The 18,321-nt window shown below is 40.5% G+C and overlaps 2 protein-coding genes across 7 annotated transcripts in view; one reads left to right on the forward strand and one right to left on the reverse strand.

Moving 5' to 3' along the window:
- Positions 1-14,752, forward strand: part of LOC105563895 — a 41,422-nt gene extending 26,670 nt beyond the window's left edge. For 5 of the 6 annotated variants that reach the window (XM_012015875.1, XM_012015874.1, XM_012015873.1 and 2 more), the window contains 2 exons: positions 10,240-10,373; positions 10,600-14,752. In XM_012015875.1, coding sequence (XP_011871265.1) covers positions 10,240-10,373; positions 10,600-13,098 — 2,633 coding nt within the window. In that variant the 3' untranslated portion in view covers positions 13,099-14,752. Of the gene's footprint in view, positions 1-9; positions 816-10,239; positions 10,374-10,599 lie in introns of those variants that run through there. The other variant, XM_012015878.1, reaches the window with a different exon arrangement.
- Positions 1-18,321, reverse strand: part of LOC105563897 (tyrosine-protein kinase transmembrane receptor Ror) — a 284,316-nt gene that overhangs the window by 213,510 nt on the left and 52,485 nt on the right. The gene's annotated exons all lie outside the window — the stretch shown is intronic.

Below are 18,321 nucleotides of genomic sequence, written 5' to 3' on the forward strand. Positions count from 1 at the left end.
AGAGTAGAATTCGATGCAGATGCATATAGCACATATGATATACTATATGCATCTGCATATATGCCAGTGACAGCACGCGCGTCGTTTACATGACACGATGAACTTGTAGCCATTGTGAGAGCACGTGTAAGATTCTCTCTCTCTCTCCCCCCTTTACACACAATATGTATACATATATATATATTTCCTTCACTAGCAAAATTAGCCTAGAACTCCAACACGCCGCGACGGGGAGCGGCATCCGCGAGATTCCTAGAAACCCAAGTTGACAATGCAATCTTGACTAACAATAAGCGCCGACGCGAAAGTAATCCCGGGCACGCGACACGTTCAAAACTCGCTTCTCTCGCAGAGACGCAAGATTTCACGGCGGGGATGCGTACTCTGCTACCGTTTTCCGATTACGCCCGTGTTCCGCGGAGCCTCGCACGAAGAAAATGCAACGCGACAACGCGAGCGGTGCAGCGAAAAATTTCTTTAAAAAATAGACAAGCAAATGTGAAAACTTAATCTCCGCGTATCATTGGTTACGAATTGTTACATCACGCTGTGCAATTCTGTGTGCTTTGTTCGGAATTATCGAGATTTGCATTGTCACGAATGCGAATAATTAATTCGGGACAGAAAAGTTTGTGATCCTGTGACAAAATAGTATATAAAAGTATTATTTGTGCGTAATAATATTATGTAATCTAGTGAAATAATGACGAAGCGATGAAGAGATAATTGTGCAAGTGCTTCAAAAATAAAACTGATGTCACTATTTAGCCTAGTTCCGCTGCTGCTCCGGAAAATACGCAAAATGAATGACGATAGTGAGTACATTTGTTGCAGGACAAAAGAACTTATATTATTATATTAAATAAATTAGTATGGCTCGTATGTGTTAAACATAAATTTCAAAGAATTTATAGGACTCAGAGCCGTGACAGGATGGTAGTGTCTAAATATTCTATTCTAAATTTATTGCGAAAAAATATCCCTGGCCGAGGTGATATTTTTTCGCAATAAATTTAGAATAGAATATTTAGACACTACCATCCTGTCACGGCTCTGAGTCCTTTAAATTCTTGGAAATTTATTATTATATTATTTAAAAAAATATTGTTGAAAACAATAGCGTATCTACATTATTATATTATATAAAATTGTATCTCAAGACGCGTGCGATTAACGAAATAATAATGAGACGACTTTATCGCGTAAATTAACAAATATTTCTTTATTTGCTTGATGAAGGTTATTATGTAAATTGTAGGATAAGTAAACGAAAGCAATGAATCGCTAACAATCTCCTCAACGGGATGAGGTTAAGCCAACAAAGCTGTACTATTTTTGCTAACGTTGCGAAGTAACGCACGATTTATTGCGAAACGTTAGACTGTACTGTCCACTTACTGCATAACCGATATATGCTGCACGTATAACGCATTCCGATAATTGATATTGCTCCTTTTAAACCGAGAAAATAAACGGCATCCCAGAAAAAGGTCTGACGTTTATTCACACAGACTTCTATATACTACTAGACTGCTACCTTCGAGCTGAAAGTGAAAATAAAAAAGTCAGGCGCGAGTACCGCCATGTCTCGTTAGGTAAATAAAGTAGTATGTGTTCGTCGGTCTCTGTCAGTGACACACCGATACGCACATACTACTTAATTTACCTAACGAGACATGGCAAAACTCTCGCCTCACTTTTCAGCTCGAAGGTAGCAGTCTAGTAGTATACAGAAGTCTGTGTTTGTTCACCACTTAATTATGATAAAACGTATTTAAAAACTCTCCAGATAAGAAAATATCGATGAATTAGAAATGTTGTGGACAGTAATTCAATTAAATTTTTGGAAACGTAACATAATCTTCAGTTAAAAGCGAGAAATAAAAACGCGCGACTTTTGATGCAGTCTGTATACTCGGTGTGAAAAAAAAACCTGTGAGACTGGAAACTGAAGGCGCGAAAGACAAGGAGTTTTTTCAATGTGCGGCGGGCGGAAACGCAAGCTCGCTGTAACATACAGACGTTGTCTCTGCTCCTCGGAAAGTGTTACGAGACACCTTGCAGCCAGGGGCTTTCATAAAAATCTACCATGTCGCGAAGGAAAACGAGCGTTGTCGTCACGCTCGCAAAGCGAGGTGCTCGAGTTTCCATACTTTTCGAAATGCTCGATCGAGGAGGCGCGCGCAAAGTGCACGATCGTATGCATCGGCGGATGCAAACACCTGCACCGAAACTTTCGCGCGAGAGATGAAAACATGAGATCGATCCCACCTACTCCCCCCCGGCCTACAGTTCCGGAAGTACCCACTAAAGTGAAACTTCTAAACCCGCTCGTATAAATTTCAGATTTTGTGGCTCCATTGTTGCCGCAAAGCAAACCGCAAATTTTACCGAACTACCCAGGTCGGAATTATTTAACCCCGAGGTATTCGTATACTGTTACCATGTTTTGTACCTGGCTAATAGTTTCTCGAACGTTCACTCTTCCTAGTTGGAAACAATCGTATACGATTGAACATTAAAGCAAAATATATATTGAATCAAAAAATATCTTACAAATTCAACAAATTGAACATTGTGTTATAATTAATTTTATCCGCGTTTCAATTTTACGTTTTCTCATACAAAGAAAATTATAAACGAGCAATTAAAATGTGTAATGACGCTGGCAACTGTAATAAGAATAAAAGCATTGATTATCTTTCGCAAATTATTGAATTTTGCGATTAAAAAAATACATCGAACGAGATCGAACGACGACGAGGCGTTCGCGAATGGATGCTGCACGTGACACTTTATAAACATATTCATTACGCCGTGTTCCCAGTGAAATCTGGACGAATCTATTATGAACGAGGGCAACGGACGAACGTTAAAAATACCGCCGATAGTAATTATTTACAGGCAAGCAAGTGGATATTTTGACACGATCGTATAGAACTGGCCGGAATGCGAGCCGTTGCTGTCTAGTAACGATGTCATCGGATATTCTATGGAACTCTACGTGTCTAGGAATACACCCGTGGGATACGTCTATATCTCTACGTGGGCACGCGTGCATACATATGTGTGTACATGCACACGCGACACGCCTCGGCGATAATTCAGCTCTGTCAGAATTCTAGTGGCTATAAAACGCGTATACGCGGGAACACCTCGTAGGTGTCCGTCGACTGGACGAAACCATAAACAACGACCGCTTATTTCAACGGTGTTCGTTGTACCCACGGTATATATCCGTGTCAATCAATCGATGGTACATTCGCGCGTGTTTTAGACATTTTGTTTTAGACATGCGTAAAATATGTCAGTGTTGTCCAACGTGCTCAGTCAATACAAGATCTTCGGAGTCTCCACAAAAGAAGAAAGCGCCATAAATCGTTTACCCGGCGGCTAGAAAGTAATTGGAATTCACAAACAACTTCTTGGGGAGATTCTATGGAAAGATTTTTCTATCTGGCATCCAATTAATGCAAAGTAATATCAATCTTGCTGATGACGAGATAATCGGTTAGCTAATCAATGGCTTTCTTTGGCTTTTAACAGCCTCGCTTTTGGACCGCAGCTTTTATTACTTGCTTTATGCTTTTTAATATTTATTCTATTAAGATTAAATTCGCGTTCATACATTGGTACCCAAATTATCAACAAACTAACTTGATATTCACGTCTATTCTTTAATTTACTTCAAATAAAAAGGTGCATCCAATTATCGTTTATGAAACACGACTGACATCCTGATTTTACACTTAAAAAATTTGCTCTTAGTTAATGGAGCTTTATCGCGGCACAAATTATCCTTGTCCGAAGCGGCTTTCACCCGTCGAGTTCACAAACGCGCTATCTCGACCTGCCTGGGTTCGATTAACCCCAGGAGGGTAGTTCGCCGATAAGCCGTGACATACGCAGCGAGGGAAAAAAAATACCATTCCGCCAACGCAGGGTTGACGCGCGGACCTCGTTTCGCAGAACGCTTTCGCAACGTTGTAACGTCATTTTTAGCATGCGGTTTCCGCGCGCCTTGCCATGGTAGTGGCATTATGTTTGTACAAAAAAGGGAAAGAAGGGAAAAAAACAAAAAAAAATGCCTCCCTGGACATCGAAATGGAAAATATCTCCTGATTTACGAGCCCTCGGTGTAACCGGTGACTACCTGGGACGTTCGTCATTCTGTCAATGGTACGGCTGCCCCGTGGCGATACTCTTGCATACACAACGCTGCATTTAGTTATAAAGTCGCGACGTCCGGAGTCTAACGGCGCCGAGCTGCTTGATCAAAAGTGGTAAACACGACACGTGAAAAAACCTCACCCTTTTCAACAAAGGAGTTCGTAACAAATAGACCTCGATATTTTTTCTAAAAAGATTTTTTTCAGCCTTCCCTAAATATATAGAACACTTATCGTTATCTACAAAAAATCTTGATTGAGAAAATATCATTTTTGCTAAAGAAAAACGGTGTACGATGTAGTAAAAATGTATCCTCTTATAAAAAATTAATTTTAATAATCATTTTTACGATGATAATAAATTATGAAAATGGTATTCACACGTGTTATTACTTCTGATTGACAAGGAAATCAGTCATCGTCAAGAATAAATGAGCCTAAAGACGTCATTATGCTACAAACTTTGCATATATACGATCTCAGACGGCAATTCTCGAAAACGAAAGCCCGCATGTTCCGATGCGCGCCTTCATTAGATCGGTTCTTAACACCTCTCGTGAGGCGCCGGATTGAATCTCGAGGGAAGAGAGAAAAAAGATACCGGGACGAAAGGGTCAAATATTTATGAGGCGGTTCTACCATCGCGATCAACGAATATTAATGTATTCTTTTCAAAAAGAAAGATCGATCGACCCGATCTCGACCGGTTTCACCGAATTTAATGGTGCAAGATGTAGGACGACAACAAGTTAATTGGAATCGTTTGAAAACAAATATACTTCGAGTCGAGTTTTTTTTCACGGTACCTAATCGTATTTTTAAGGTACTACATTATATAAAGAAATGCGTACATTTACGCAAAATATCCCAAAGATTGTCTACAAGTATTAGAATATCCATAAATAAATTACAAGAGATGATAATTTTTGAAATAGCAAAGGACAATGACACAAGTGTTCAATGTTAAGAATTAAATAGCCTCAGCAAATTGAGCCTAGAAGAGGCGAGCGAAATAAATTGAACTCCGTGTGTTTTCTCAGCTAATTTAAAAGATCAGAACATTATAAAAGTTTGCATACATATTTTATCTCATTCATGAATTATAACAATATATCAGAATGTCATCGAATTCACATTCAGTCCACGGGATAATTTTATTTGTCGGCCGTTAAAAACTAGTTCTCGTTAAAAATGGAGGATAATGCTAGATACTGATTTCTGTCTCGTAAAAAGAAGGAACTTCCGGTAAGCTTAACTTTTCATATAGCCGCCGGGACGCGAGAAGTTACTTCGGCTCTTGGTATTACGACGGCGGTCTGTTAGCGATAATTTACATGGGATATTGGCGCGATCTAATTCGGGCGCGCTCTGGCAGCCCGACGGATGGACGGCCGTGTCACGTTCGATTATATCCAGAAGGACCGTGCTTCGTAGCTACGTAGTTTGCTGGAGCCTTAAATGAAGTGTTAGTTAACGCGCCGAGCCGTCGATCTAGATTACCTGGTCTAGACGCAGTCTCCGCAGAGTGACGTTTCCAGCGATCCCCATCGTGAAATGACACTGAGTCGCGGAAGATTATATCGCGGTAAAATTTCAAACTCCAAAATTACAAAACCGATAACAGTTCTCATATCGATCACGAGAAAAAAAACGAATTAAAACCTTGATAGAGCATAATTGCGTTCACTTTTTTTTCTACTATTTCATTTCTTTCCAAAGAGCCAGCTGTTCTCTGTGGATTACTGTAATATGATGAACGATGGTTTGCACATCGCATATAAGTTTGCAAAACACAAGTTCTCAGTTAAGAAAATGTACAACTCCTCTGTGAGAAGTAACTGTACGTTGGGACGATTTAAAGAGTTTCGTATAGATAATTGCCGCAAGAATTGCAGAATTATGCGCTTTACTCTTTGACTGTATGGCATTCCCTCCGACTTGAAGAACGCTTTAACGGCCATTCTGGTTTATTGCCAGCGGCATGAATTAACACTCGACTACGACTACGTTTATCGTTGACTGTGAATCACCGAGACATACGTGTTTCATGAGAAATGTAAACGCGACAATTATTCCGCCATGCCAAATAACCCGACGCTGATTCGTGTCGTTAAATTAGGCAAAGATACGGCTAGAAGTGCTTACATTCGACTGGAAAACGATTTTGTTACTTCTTCGGAACGTAACGTAGTGATTGCATTGAGATTTCACCGCGTATATTGATACAATGTTTTATTTTTTTCCCCTTTGACATGTCGTCTACATATTTCATCGCGACGCTGCATTAAATTCAGAAGAATCGAGCGATACGCTTCATTTCAATCGCTCGTTAGCAGAGTCGATCGTACGAATCGCGACGTGTAAACAAACGCGCGGAATTTTCTGAAAGATCAATCGAACGTCTATGACGATTTCTCGTATTCGCGAAGATCGTCTCGCTTCAAAGTGACACAGTTGCAGGGAGGCGGCATCAAGAGTGAAAAGCGAGCCCCGGGAATATTTTCTCCGAGTTCGTTTGCGCTCGTCGACCGGGGACGCAATTTCCACTTTTCAAAGAGCCAGAAGAAATTCCGGCCTGCTGATAGGAACGGCGAGTTGGCAAAACCAAATATGTATTTCGCAGCTGCTTTGATCACCTTCGCGGCGAAAACGCCCACAGCAAACGAAAGGAGACCGACGGAGCCGACGAAAAGCGCGAAGGCTTGTACGCTCACTCCCCTGCCCCCCCGTTCACTGTGCAATTTTTCCTTCCTTTTCTTTCATTTTTTTTTCCAAAAATATGTAGATCCACGAGTTTGGTACACGTACAGGTACATTTGTGTACTTCGCCTACCGAAAGGCGATGCGACCCGAATGCGAAGAGGACACTTCGGTCTTTTTAACTGTCAGGATTAATTAATGTCGGTCCTTCGTGAGAAATACCGGACCGACGCTACTTTTAAAGGCGCGGAGGATTCCACGCGATGGAAATAAGGACGAACACGATGCCGACAGTACCGAGTGATTAAACTTTCCCGGTACGTGTTTGAGCAGGAATAATTAAAACTTTTTCTCTCTCTCTCTCTCTCTTTCTCTTTCACTCTCTATCTCTTCTCACGAGCAAAGAATGAAGCGTACCTTGACGAGCGATATGACGTAAAAAGATGATTAAGTGCGCGCCTAGGAAGATATTCTCATCTAATGTCCGTAATAGAATAATAGCGAATGAGACACGAGTTAAGAATAAAAAGTCACATTTTAAATCGGTTGCTTTACAGCCAATTCTAAAGGTGATTGTCTGATTCCTATCGAATATTAATATTAAATATAATTCTCATATTAAATCACTCAAGCATCAAACTAAGCACAGTTACTGTGTAGCTAAATGTAGCGCTATTGAAACAATTTGATATAAATTTAAGATAATTTACCTTATATAGGAATAAATTCAATTTACAAAAGATATTAAAGTCGACATATAATGCGCATAAGCTTCTTTTAAATTTTAGCTTATGTCGCTTTCGTACATGTCACCTGAATCTCACACAAGGTAGAATAGTGTAGAATATCACAACCAATATTCGCGTAAATTCGGGTAAAAATTCATGCTCCTGGGTGTGTGTATTGATAACCCCATACGAAACTCGAACTGTCACGATCATCACGCTGTCGAAAATAAAATGGACACCGGTCGCCGAGAGCATTTTCAGTGAGCCATATTACGTCGCTGCTCGCAAATATTCAGCTTGATGCTTGATTGAAGGGTATTCTGCACGCGGCTAAAAATATCCGCGTATTCGCGCCAGCGAGCCTACCTACGCCCGAATAAAAAATCGTTACGTTATTTTGTAAGATCTATAAGCCACGTGATATCTGGTCTTTTTATACGTCGCTCGTAAATGTCACGCGTGTTGGCGAATCCGTTTCGGACACACGACCAAGTGTAATTTTAGTTTTTCGACCTATGTGTGTATCAGGATATTCCAGTCCTAACGTAAACTTGTGTTGAAAGCAAATTTTTGGCAGGTTCGTGATCGACTTTTCCTCAAGTTCACATTTTCAAAATGGATTAATGAGCCAAGTGCTTATAAATTTCATGTGGGACTTTACTTACGCCAAAAAAATATTACCACAAATTTTGAAAAACGGTTTGTGATTTACCGCGAGATGTTTCATGTTGGAAGTAAACGCGTCTCTGTCCGGCCCAAAAAATTAATATAAAACAAACATTTCAGACGCACGCAAACGAAATCGCAAAATTAAAGCGTTTGAATTGTATCGGATGGTTTTTATATTCCCCATCATCAACACAAATAAAAAGGTCAATGGTCGGTTGTAGTATATTTGAACAAATATCGTTTTCAAACAGAGCTCATGCAGAAGATAAATGGTCCAAGTTTTAATAGCATCCAAATAGCCGTCGGTGTCCACAGGGAAAATCCGAATTTATGAACCTCCAGAAGGATTTAATTTATTTAAATTTCAGGCCGGTAAGCCAGGTTTAAATCCTGATTTACCACATGGCTTTCCTTGTTGCTCGCACATGCGCATTTACTACCTAGGCTTAAAAGAACTGTTATCACGAGTGCTTTTACAAAACTTTTATGAGTGTATAACCGTGGAAAAACCGATAAGCCGTAAATAATATCTCGCGTCATGTAAAGAGCTAATTAGAAAAATAGTCTACATTATTGCAGATCGGTCTGCCTTTCATCTGTACAGTGGTCAATAATTTTGTGCGTATGATAATTCAGAAAATATACTCGCATATAATTGTTCGCTATAAATAAATTATAGAATCAGAAAATTATGAAAGTATACACATAAAAAAACGTGCCGCGTCTCGCGAGTGGAAAAAATATATTACTGATATTTCATCTCATATTAGATTCTTTCATACAAGAGATAAACCTTCGATTTTATTCTTTCTTTTGGTTCACTGTTCTTTTCCCAGCAACTGATGTTTAAAACACTAGCCGAGCTTGAAAAGAAAAAGTTTTATGCGTATACAACACAGGTAATAAAAAGCCCAGTAACGGTATAGATCGCTGAATTATCTGAAAACTTCCGCGATCGGGTCGTAGTTCAAGCGCTGGGAAAACACGCTCCAAGCACAAACCCATTAATCATCGAAGTAGGAGGCACCGATGACTGATGAGATACTTAACTTAACTCGCATCTAGGTGGGTCGAAGATCACTAACGCTTATAAAGAACCGATCGACTTCATTTCCAACAATGCAGCTTGCATCCGCATACATCATCCGATCTGACTGAATCTAGATACTCGTATAATATACAGAAGAGAACGAATATGAAATGAACTAAAAATTTGTCATATCAGGAAGATATTCTGAACAATCTAAAAGTTTATAAAACTTCTAGTCATGTTCCTGGAATATATAAGATCGAGAATAAAAGTACATATGTAGAAAATGTAACATAAAATGAAATTTTGATATAAAATATACGTAAAATGTTTCGACTATTTTTAAATAACTTTAAATCTTGTGACCAAGACATTGATGACCGATAAGATCCTTAATTCTAGATGGGTCGAAGATCACTAACGCCTCAAAAGCCATATATAACGGCTATCTTCTATCTTATCTTTCGTATCTATGCTATACACGAAACGCTTTCGGTATTTCTATTACTGGAAGAATACTCAGAGTTTGTATCGCGATAGATTTTCCCCAGAAAAGATTTAACGCGTTATACGCGTGGACGGCGAAGTTTATTCGTTTCGCTCTTTCTCTCTTTCTCTTTCTGCGAAGTTAAGTAATTGGAAGGCCCGGTTCTAGTGATTTATCACCGGCTTCTTGACGCACGAAAGGGCACACAGGGTTAGAGAGGAGGCTGGCGTCTCAGGCGGAGATTGTTGCCGCGTTGACCAATGATCGATCGTTTCGATAGACGCAACGCTATTGTGAGCAGTTGTACGTTGCTGGTCCCCGCATGGTGATTAAGTGATTTCCGCGAGAAAAATTGCGAATCAAATCTGCCGGGATGTCGGCTTATCTCTTTGCTATAAGAATGTCTCACTCGACGATCTTATTACATCCGAACATTTTAGTCTGTTGTGATTTCAGGCCAAAACGATATTAAGAAATTGCGCAGAGAGAACGAGCAGCTGCGTAGAGAAATATGGAGTCTCAGGGACGAGTACGACAAACTTGAGGATATTTTGAAGAAACAGAAGAACCGCGAAAGCGAAGAGTACGAGGTTGGCACTTTGATTTTTAATTGCGTGACGCTATAAATAATTCGTAATAAAACATAATAAAAGTACATTAAGAAACAGAGAAAATTAGCAAGACAATTCTCGTCTCGACAATTCTCTCTCTTTGTTCCTACTCCTTTCCTAAAATTGTTAGCTAATGAAAACGTAACATAGTTGTGATCGATATAATTAACGAGAACAATATGTTGGAACACATCGCAAATTGCAGGATCGCTCCGAGGAGGATGACGGCCTGCAGTCGGACTTCTCCTGCGAGGAAGACGAAGAGGAGTACGAAGATAATGAGAAGACGGTCAAGGACTTGAACCAAGAAGAACAGCTAGAGAATGCGGAGAATCAGAAGATCTCTTCCGAAAAGATGAGCAGCAATATGCACCGACTTCACGTGGAGTTCGACGATCTGTCGGTAGTTGACGAGGAAGAGGAGCCCAGGAGAGATAAGGACAAGAAGGAGACGACACCGGAGAAGGAAAACGAGGCTGTTGGGCATCCACCCCCGCCGGTCCTCAGTCCCCGGCAACTTCACGAGAACATCCCGTTTTATCCCGCCACGTACGAGCCAACGAGTGCTTTCAGCGGAACCAGTTATTACACCGAATGCCCGTTCGAGTTTCCGAGTACGATGGATTTAATGCTATCCGCGGATACGTCCGCGTTATTGGCTTCGCCATACTCCGGATTACAGCCTGATCCATTGATCCCGCTGGCCAACTTGGACGCCGCAGGTCTGGAGATGGCCGATCCGACCCTACCTCAAATTCACGTTCCGCCGGTCGGTTGGCAGAACGACGTGGTTTCTCAAAACCAAGTGCCTACTTATACGGGCGGCATTGCCCCCGTCACACCGGGGGCAGAAAGGCCAAACTCGCACCCGTTAATAGTTTCCTCGTTGGGAAGCTCAGTGCCGGCGTCTAACACTTTCGGCTTCTTCAAGAGGAGGAACGCAAGTACGAAACAACCCACGAAACTCCAAGAGGCATCAGCTACTTCACGAACGCAGTTTCCGTGTTCCGAAGAAGCGGTCGGTAGAAACGTCTGGAACGTGGATTCTCTTGGATCAGCTGTGGCAAACAGAGAACAGAATATGCAGCGAGTTGGGAATACCGAAGAGACCACCACGATGTTCACGGTGCCGGAAAAACCTAGACACTTCTTCGCACCGCAGCCTTTCAAGCTGAATAAACAGGAAGAAGAATCGCCGACCGCCAGTGTAAGCCACTTCGGAACCGGAACTAGTTCGAGTAGCGGCAAAACAGCGTCCACGGTGATTTCTAGGACTAATCCTTTCGTAGGATTAAAAGGTTCAGCGGACATTTACATAAACGGCGCGATACCTTGCGAAGACGCTACGAGAGATAAGAATGACCCGAGGACATTTTTGAGTACAGATAACTTATTGATCGCGGACAGCAAAACTGCCCTGGATGGTCAATTGACGAAATCGTTATCCTGCCAAGATCTCACGAGCGATTCTCAGAGTGTCGCGCAACAATTAAAACTAAATCACGCTGAGTCTCAGATGCTTACGAAAAGCGACAATACTCTGGACAATATGAGCGGTTCCTCCAGTAAACCGTACAAGAGTCATCTGAACGTGACGTTAAAGATACCGCGAGTCGAGCAAGCATCGAGTCCAGAGACACCAGAGATACCCAACCTACCCTCGATAGATTACCGTCTCTTTAGGAATCCTTTTCTAAGAAACTTTGACAAGATCCGTCCCAACTATCAAGTAAAATCAAATCCTCCTCCCGCCTCGACACCGCTTTCTATTCAGGTGAACGACGACGGTCTCGCTTATCCGTATCCTATGCCGGGTTACGGTCGGGACGTTCACCTCAACGAGAGATTTCGTGCCGCACACTTGCCGGATCAAAGTCGATTGCTGATACCCAGCGACCAAGTAATGAGCGGCAAGCAGGATATTCAAGTGACTTCCTTCGAGAGGCCGAGCCCTTGCAACCTCGTACCTTCCGCCGCGCCTTACGATCTGACGAGTTTGAGAAGATTGAACGCGAATCGATATTTGCAGAATCAGAATTTGTACCAGAACATTCCCTACGCATCGCGAGGACCTGGTCAATTTTGTTCCCAGAGGTGTGGGATAATGTATTATGATAACGTCACGAAAGTACCGGCGCAAACGCAGACGTCGATTGACGGCGATTCGCATCACGAGGACGAGGAGACGATCAGCGCGCCGAATTCGCCGAACGGACAGGGGCGGAGAAAAATCGCCAAGAAGGATAAAGCTTTGATCAAGGATCCGAACCCGCTATCGCCGACGGCACAGAGAAAACTGAAGAAGCAGACCAGCGTCATATCGACGGACGCGCTCGATTCGCCCGGGAAAATAACGCGGAAGAAACCGAGGAGAATGAGCACGATGACGTCCGACGCGCAAGAGAACAAGAACGAAAGCAGGTCGTCGTCCTCGGGACAAGATTCGCCGCGTAAGGATCAAAATCGAAGGATGTCCGTTTATATCAATTCTAAAAGACGATCGTCTCAAGCGTCATTGAAAACCTCGAGGAGTGGCAGTGTCGATGCCAAAGACAAGTTCACGGACGGTACCGCGCTGAATTTGGAACGGGAAAGAACGAACTCGGTCAGTAGTCGAGAAATCACCAACGTGAAAGCTCGCAAGACTAGTACCAGCAGTGGTAATGTGCCATGGTGCGCGTGTTGGGGGAACGGTTGCATTTAATCGAACCTGAACTTTCAATCCCACTCGAGGATGTAACTAAGAAAGTAGAATGAATACAACAAGTGAGGCGTTGACTAATTTTAATGTATTAAATATCAATAGTTTACTTCATTAGTTAATTAGTAGCATTGATTGTTGTATAAACGATATCAATTATTTTGTGAGCGACGTTTTATTTGTTAAACTAATCTCTATACCTGAAAAAAAAACTACCGAGCTCGTCTGTGCGTCTTATTTAAGACTACATTGAGTTATGAACTGTAGAACATATTACTATGCTGTTATTATTCATATCAATCTCAGAAATGAACATTCATTACTCAATTACGCCAAAGAAAAAATTGGATCGTATACTTCCAGATCAGCGATCTTTTTCCATTGAGAAGATTAATGCGCCAGATGCATTATTGTTCGTATCACTGATACCATCTGGATATCTCTCAATAGTCTGATCTCGTATGCATCTCGCGAAACATTGAAACGAGAAGCTATCGCTTGAATCGGACGCAGTGGCCCTTATTTATTTAAGACAGCTGCGATTTGTGTCAACAATAAAATGTTCTTGGTACTTTCTGGTCTACGGGCCGAGAGAGGGCTAGGTCGACTGAATAATTCGAAGGGCAAATACCAAAGGGAAATGCTGATGGGCCGCGGAATGAATTCAGGAAGGAAGGCCTTAACTTCCCGTTGCTAGTGTAAGGGAACCGCCATTGTAGCCGGTAACGCAGGTCGTAAAACAAGCACAGACAACGGTACTATGGTGTTACTAACGCTGTCACAACGGGGTGACAGTTGTATCTAAACTAGTTCTGCCAAGAGACCAGGAAGACGGGCCTGCATCCGCTCTTAAGGCAAATTTACTGAGCAAGCGCAAGCTTGTCCTAAGCACGCGTGCGAATAATGATATACATTCTCGGATTATGTAGCTCTTCTAGTAGCGATTGTTTACGATTAGATTTCACTAACGATATGAAAGTTGGCGGTACACTTACATTAGGCACTTTAGGAGACCTTTTAGGCTGTTATGTTGCTATATTTTATAAAAGAATCTATTTTTACAAAATAGATATCTCGCGAATATACAACTTAAAATCAAAACTTTATTTTTAAAAGTCTTGTTATAACTAAAACTGTTATCGTTAATTGTCATTTTTACTAGCGCATTAGTTACTAGTTATTATAATATTTAAAATAATACTTTATAAAAGTATTATTTTATGTGCTGCGAAACTAAACAAAATATTATATACAAAATATTGTTTCTAGTCATTTAACATTGTCATGTATTTTATTGAGTTTTAACGTTTCAATGTATTTTAAAGAATTGCAACGAGAGTCTACCAGTATGCGGCAACAAGTATTCTACGCATTTACAGCAGACAAATTTTTTAAAATAATAATCACATAAATGTATATTAGTAATTGCACGCTGTATTAGACTAGTATACACTTGTGTGTAATTTGTATATTTTGATAATTAATTTATATCAGTATTTATAATATTTTAGATTTATAGATATATCAATGTTAGAGAGATTCTAGAAAAATTCTTATATAAGGTGTGTGTTTTAGCAACGCATTGTACTTTTATACTTTACGCGTTATAAAATACAACATCGATGTATTTTGTATTCGAGTAAATTATTACTTCCTATATCTCTAATGACCATTAGGTAATAATACTCGAAGCCATTCTCACATTATATTCCTGCGAATCATCGATTATCCGGTTGCGTGAAATTTATTAATGGCCCAAGGGGTACAAGGGAAACTTAGCGGCAAAGTTCGCGACTATCCCTTCGCGGGAACTTCTCCGCGCCGTTATTCGTCGTTCAATTACGCGCGAAAATGAAGAGAGAAAGATACGAAAAACGGGAGAGGCCGTCATGCTCTTGAGATTTTATGAGACTCTAGAAAAGCATAATTAAAATTCTGTATAAATAAGGCAATTATCTTTCCGCATTGTCAAATTACAATTACGTAAAGTAAAATTCATATCTTGCGTTCGATTCAGTACCACCTTGCATTTAGCAAGAGGATAATCGACACATTCATCGTAAATCGTATGGTGTGAAATTTCTATTTAACTTAGAAAATTGCTCTAAAAGTTATGGTTCTCACACGCTTCGGGAACTTTGGTTATTCAAGCGTTTTTATTAAATGGGGTATTATTTATAAATCTATTTAAAGTCGACACATACAGACGAATTTCTTAGGTTAGGAAAAGAAAAAGTTTCTTAGCAGGAAGATTTTAGCAACGGATGTACCAGAATAATATTATCCGACACTACGAGCACTCATCCCACATTTCACATTTCACTAATCGCTGCTGCAACATCTGGCAATATATTTAGCGCACTTACGAGCACGCGGAATCAACCTCTTAAATTACCGTGAACGTGGTTCTCGAATACGAATCACGTTCACAGTAAGAGTTGCGAGTAACAATTGGAATAAAAAATGTCGGTAATATTCGGGCAGATCTTTGTCAGAAACTGGGGAGAGCTGGTTGGGTCGCGCGTACGAGTGTCAGCGATGAGGGCGGCGAGGAAGGTTGCCGGTGCAATTAAAATGCAAATCGTCCCTTTTCCCGCGGCCTGTCCGCTGGACCATCCTTCCAGGAGGTCGCTGGTCCTCTCGCGCTCTCGCAACTCTACACCATAATGGTAACGCCGTCGCCGATTAACTTGGAACTAGTTTAGGAACGACTCGACTCGGCTCGGCTTCGCTCGGCTGCGCGAAGTCATACAAGGAGGGAACAAGACGCGGTCTTTCGCTTGGTCTCTCTCGCAAAGTGCCACGTAAATGGAAGATGGTACGTTAATACGGTCTAACATCATTTGCAAACGTCACTGCGAGAGACGTGCTCCTGGCATCCAACGCAAGGTACGTGCGTTTCGTCTTATCATAAAAGGGACAAACCTCGCGGCGAATATGGAAACTACAATAGTGGCTTCTAAGATTGTTTTCATATTACATACTGAAAATCCAATCATCACTCGTATACACGTGTAGGTATCCAAAGTGCAATTAAAAATTCAGCATCGCTCAATTTCACAAAATTCTAATATCTGCTAATATCTTTAGAGTTGAGTTGTATGTAATATCTTTAGCCATTACATTTTTAATCAACATTCGTTTGTTAGCCTCAAATCAATATGTCACGCCAATTCTTTAAATACATTTTGTGCATTTACATATCTTATTTATGTAAATCGTACAACTCATCACATACACATTTGACATTTTGATATTTTTATGAAAAAAAATCCCATGTTCAAGAACTTCTGTCTTTTAATTCAAAATTTTTCCCAATATTTTTCGGCGGAACGAAACAAGAGTGAATTTAAAACGGTTACGCGTGACTTTCAAAGTTTTATTTCGTATTTCTCGCGCTCTGCTCGAACGAACAAATCGTTACCGAGGCGAGTATGCAGATTAATCGCGAAGCAGCGGCAATATCGCTGTCATCTGTCTGTAAAATAACTGCGGAATGCGGACAGGCCGGAAGTAACATCGCATTGTCTTCGTGGAAATAGCGCGGAACAAGATGGAAGAGACAGTACCTTAATGGCCTGATTTCATTTGCAAATGTCATCAAGAATTTTCACTCTGCCCGGCGATGGAAACATCTCGCGTTTCTCATGCGAGATGATAAGCGTAATAATATGCAGCGGCATAATTTCTACTGACGCATGCTACTCAATTAATTATGCGGAAGAACTGCCGTTGCTCGCGTCCAATTTGCAGATTACAAAATACTGCATTATGTCCCGGTACATGCAAGTGTGCCTACGAAAGTACTGTCACGAGTAATAATTTAAGTGCATAGTAATGAATGAAACTCGCTCTAAAAATATAGCAATTAATATAGGAACAATTTCGAAAGCCTTGCAATTTTTACGAAGCCATTGCGACATAGGAAAAGCATTGTTATGAACAAGAAACTAGATTTGAAGGTTTCTTTCGGTCTCAAAAAGATTTCTTTTTCAGTTTCGACCAGTTTACCAATCGACTTTGTCGAGATAAATATCAATTTTTTCGCGTAGTGAAGGGGATCGCCAGAAAGTTTAATTTTAACTTTTAAGAAGACACGTCAATAATTTTGACGACTGTCTATAAAAGCATATCTTTATTTGCGTCCCAGTTATCGCGGATCCTAATTAAGGACCGATCGCCAGTCAGTATTCATAAATATAAAATGTGGGACGTGATTATCCGCTGTTACAACGTTCGTTAAGATAATCAGCTTTAATTATGCACTTCGTCAATCTACTGTGAATTCCGCCAGTGTACGATCATTGACAGGTCATTGACAGGGGACATAATGGCGCCAACTAAGAGTTTTGTAAAAAAAATAACCTGTTGAACAATTCACGATTCCGAAGAGTGAACATATGCGGTACGAAAGTCTTGTTATATTAACTCCGGTCGTGGAGTGAATTTGATAATTTCGTCGAGAAAAGTGCGTGCGTGAAATCCGTATGAAATGATTTTCAATAAAAGAATTCGGCGGCGATATGACCAAATGTCTGTTGTTCCTGAAAACTTTGTGGAGAAGAAGACGTCAAGGACGCGATCGGCTTGAGTTTCGCCCGAAAGAAATTTCTTCAAATTCGCGAAAGCTGCTCCGGCAAGAATCCGTGAATCTGTCTTTGTCCTCGCTGCTTCCCCGTCGCTTTGCGTTATGAACTTTCACGAAAGTTTCGCGAGCCTTTAACTTGTACAATGCGGACCCTTTGCCCCGGCGGAAATTTCACGTAAGTTCCATTACGTTTTGCGCAATTTTACGATTATGTTTCCGTGGTAATCAGTTCTTATTGCCAAACTTTCTGAATTTAAAAATAACGGATTATTTATGTGAGCATACAAAAATTTAAATTAAAACTTTTTCAACTGGGTTTCACAAATTGATATAAAGCTAAATGTAAAATTACACATGTAACACAAGCTTCATCGAATAATAAAAATTTTCAAATTATGCGAATTTTAATATGTGGAATATAAATATTAAAAATAATTTAAAGCAAAAATCGCAAAATGCAACTGAAAATATGTTACTAAAAATAATTATTTGGTTCTTTCCTTTATTTTTACTTTTCCTTTGTACCTTATGATAAAATTTTACGATAAAATAGAGAAAGAATATAATAATTTAACGATAAAAATATATTAAAGTTATCTTGCATATTAGAAGAAAGGGAAAAATGAAGATACTCCTGG

This window comes from Vollenhovia emeryi, unplaced genomic scaffold, assembly GCF_000949405.1.
Source record: "Vollenhovia emeryi isolate VEMERY1.0 unplaced genomic scaffold, V.emery_V1.0 DF939170.1, whole genome shotgun sequence".
Classification (NCBI taxonomy): domain Eukaryota; kingdom Metazoa; phylum Arthropoda; class Insecta; order Hymenoptera; family Formicidae; genus Vollenhovia; species Vollenhovia emeryi.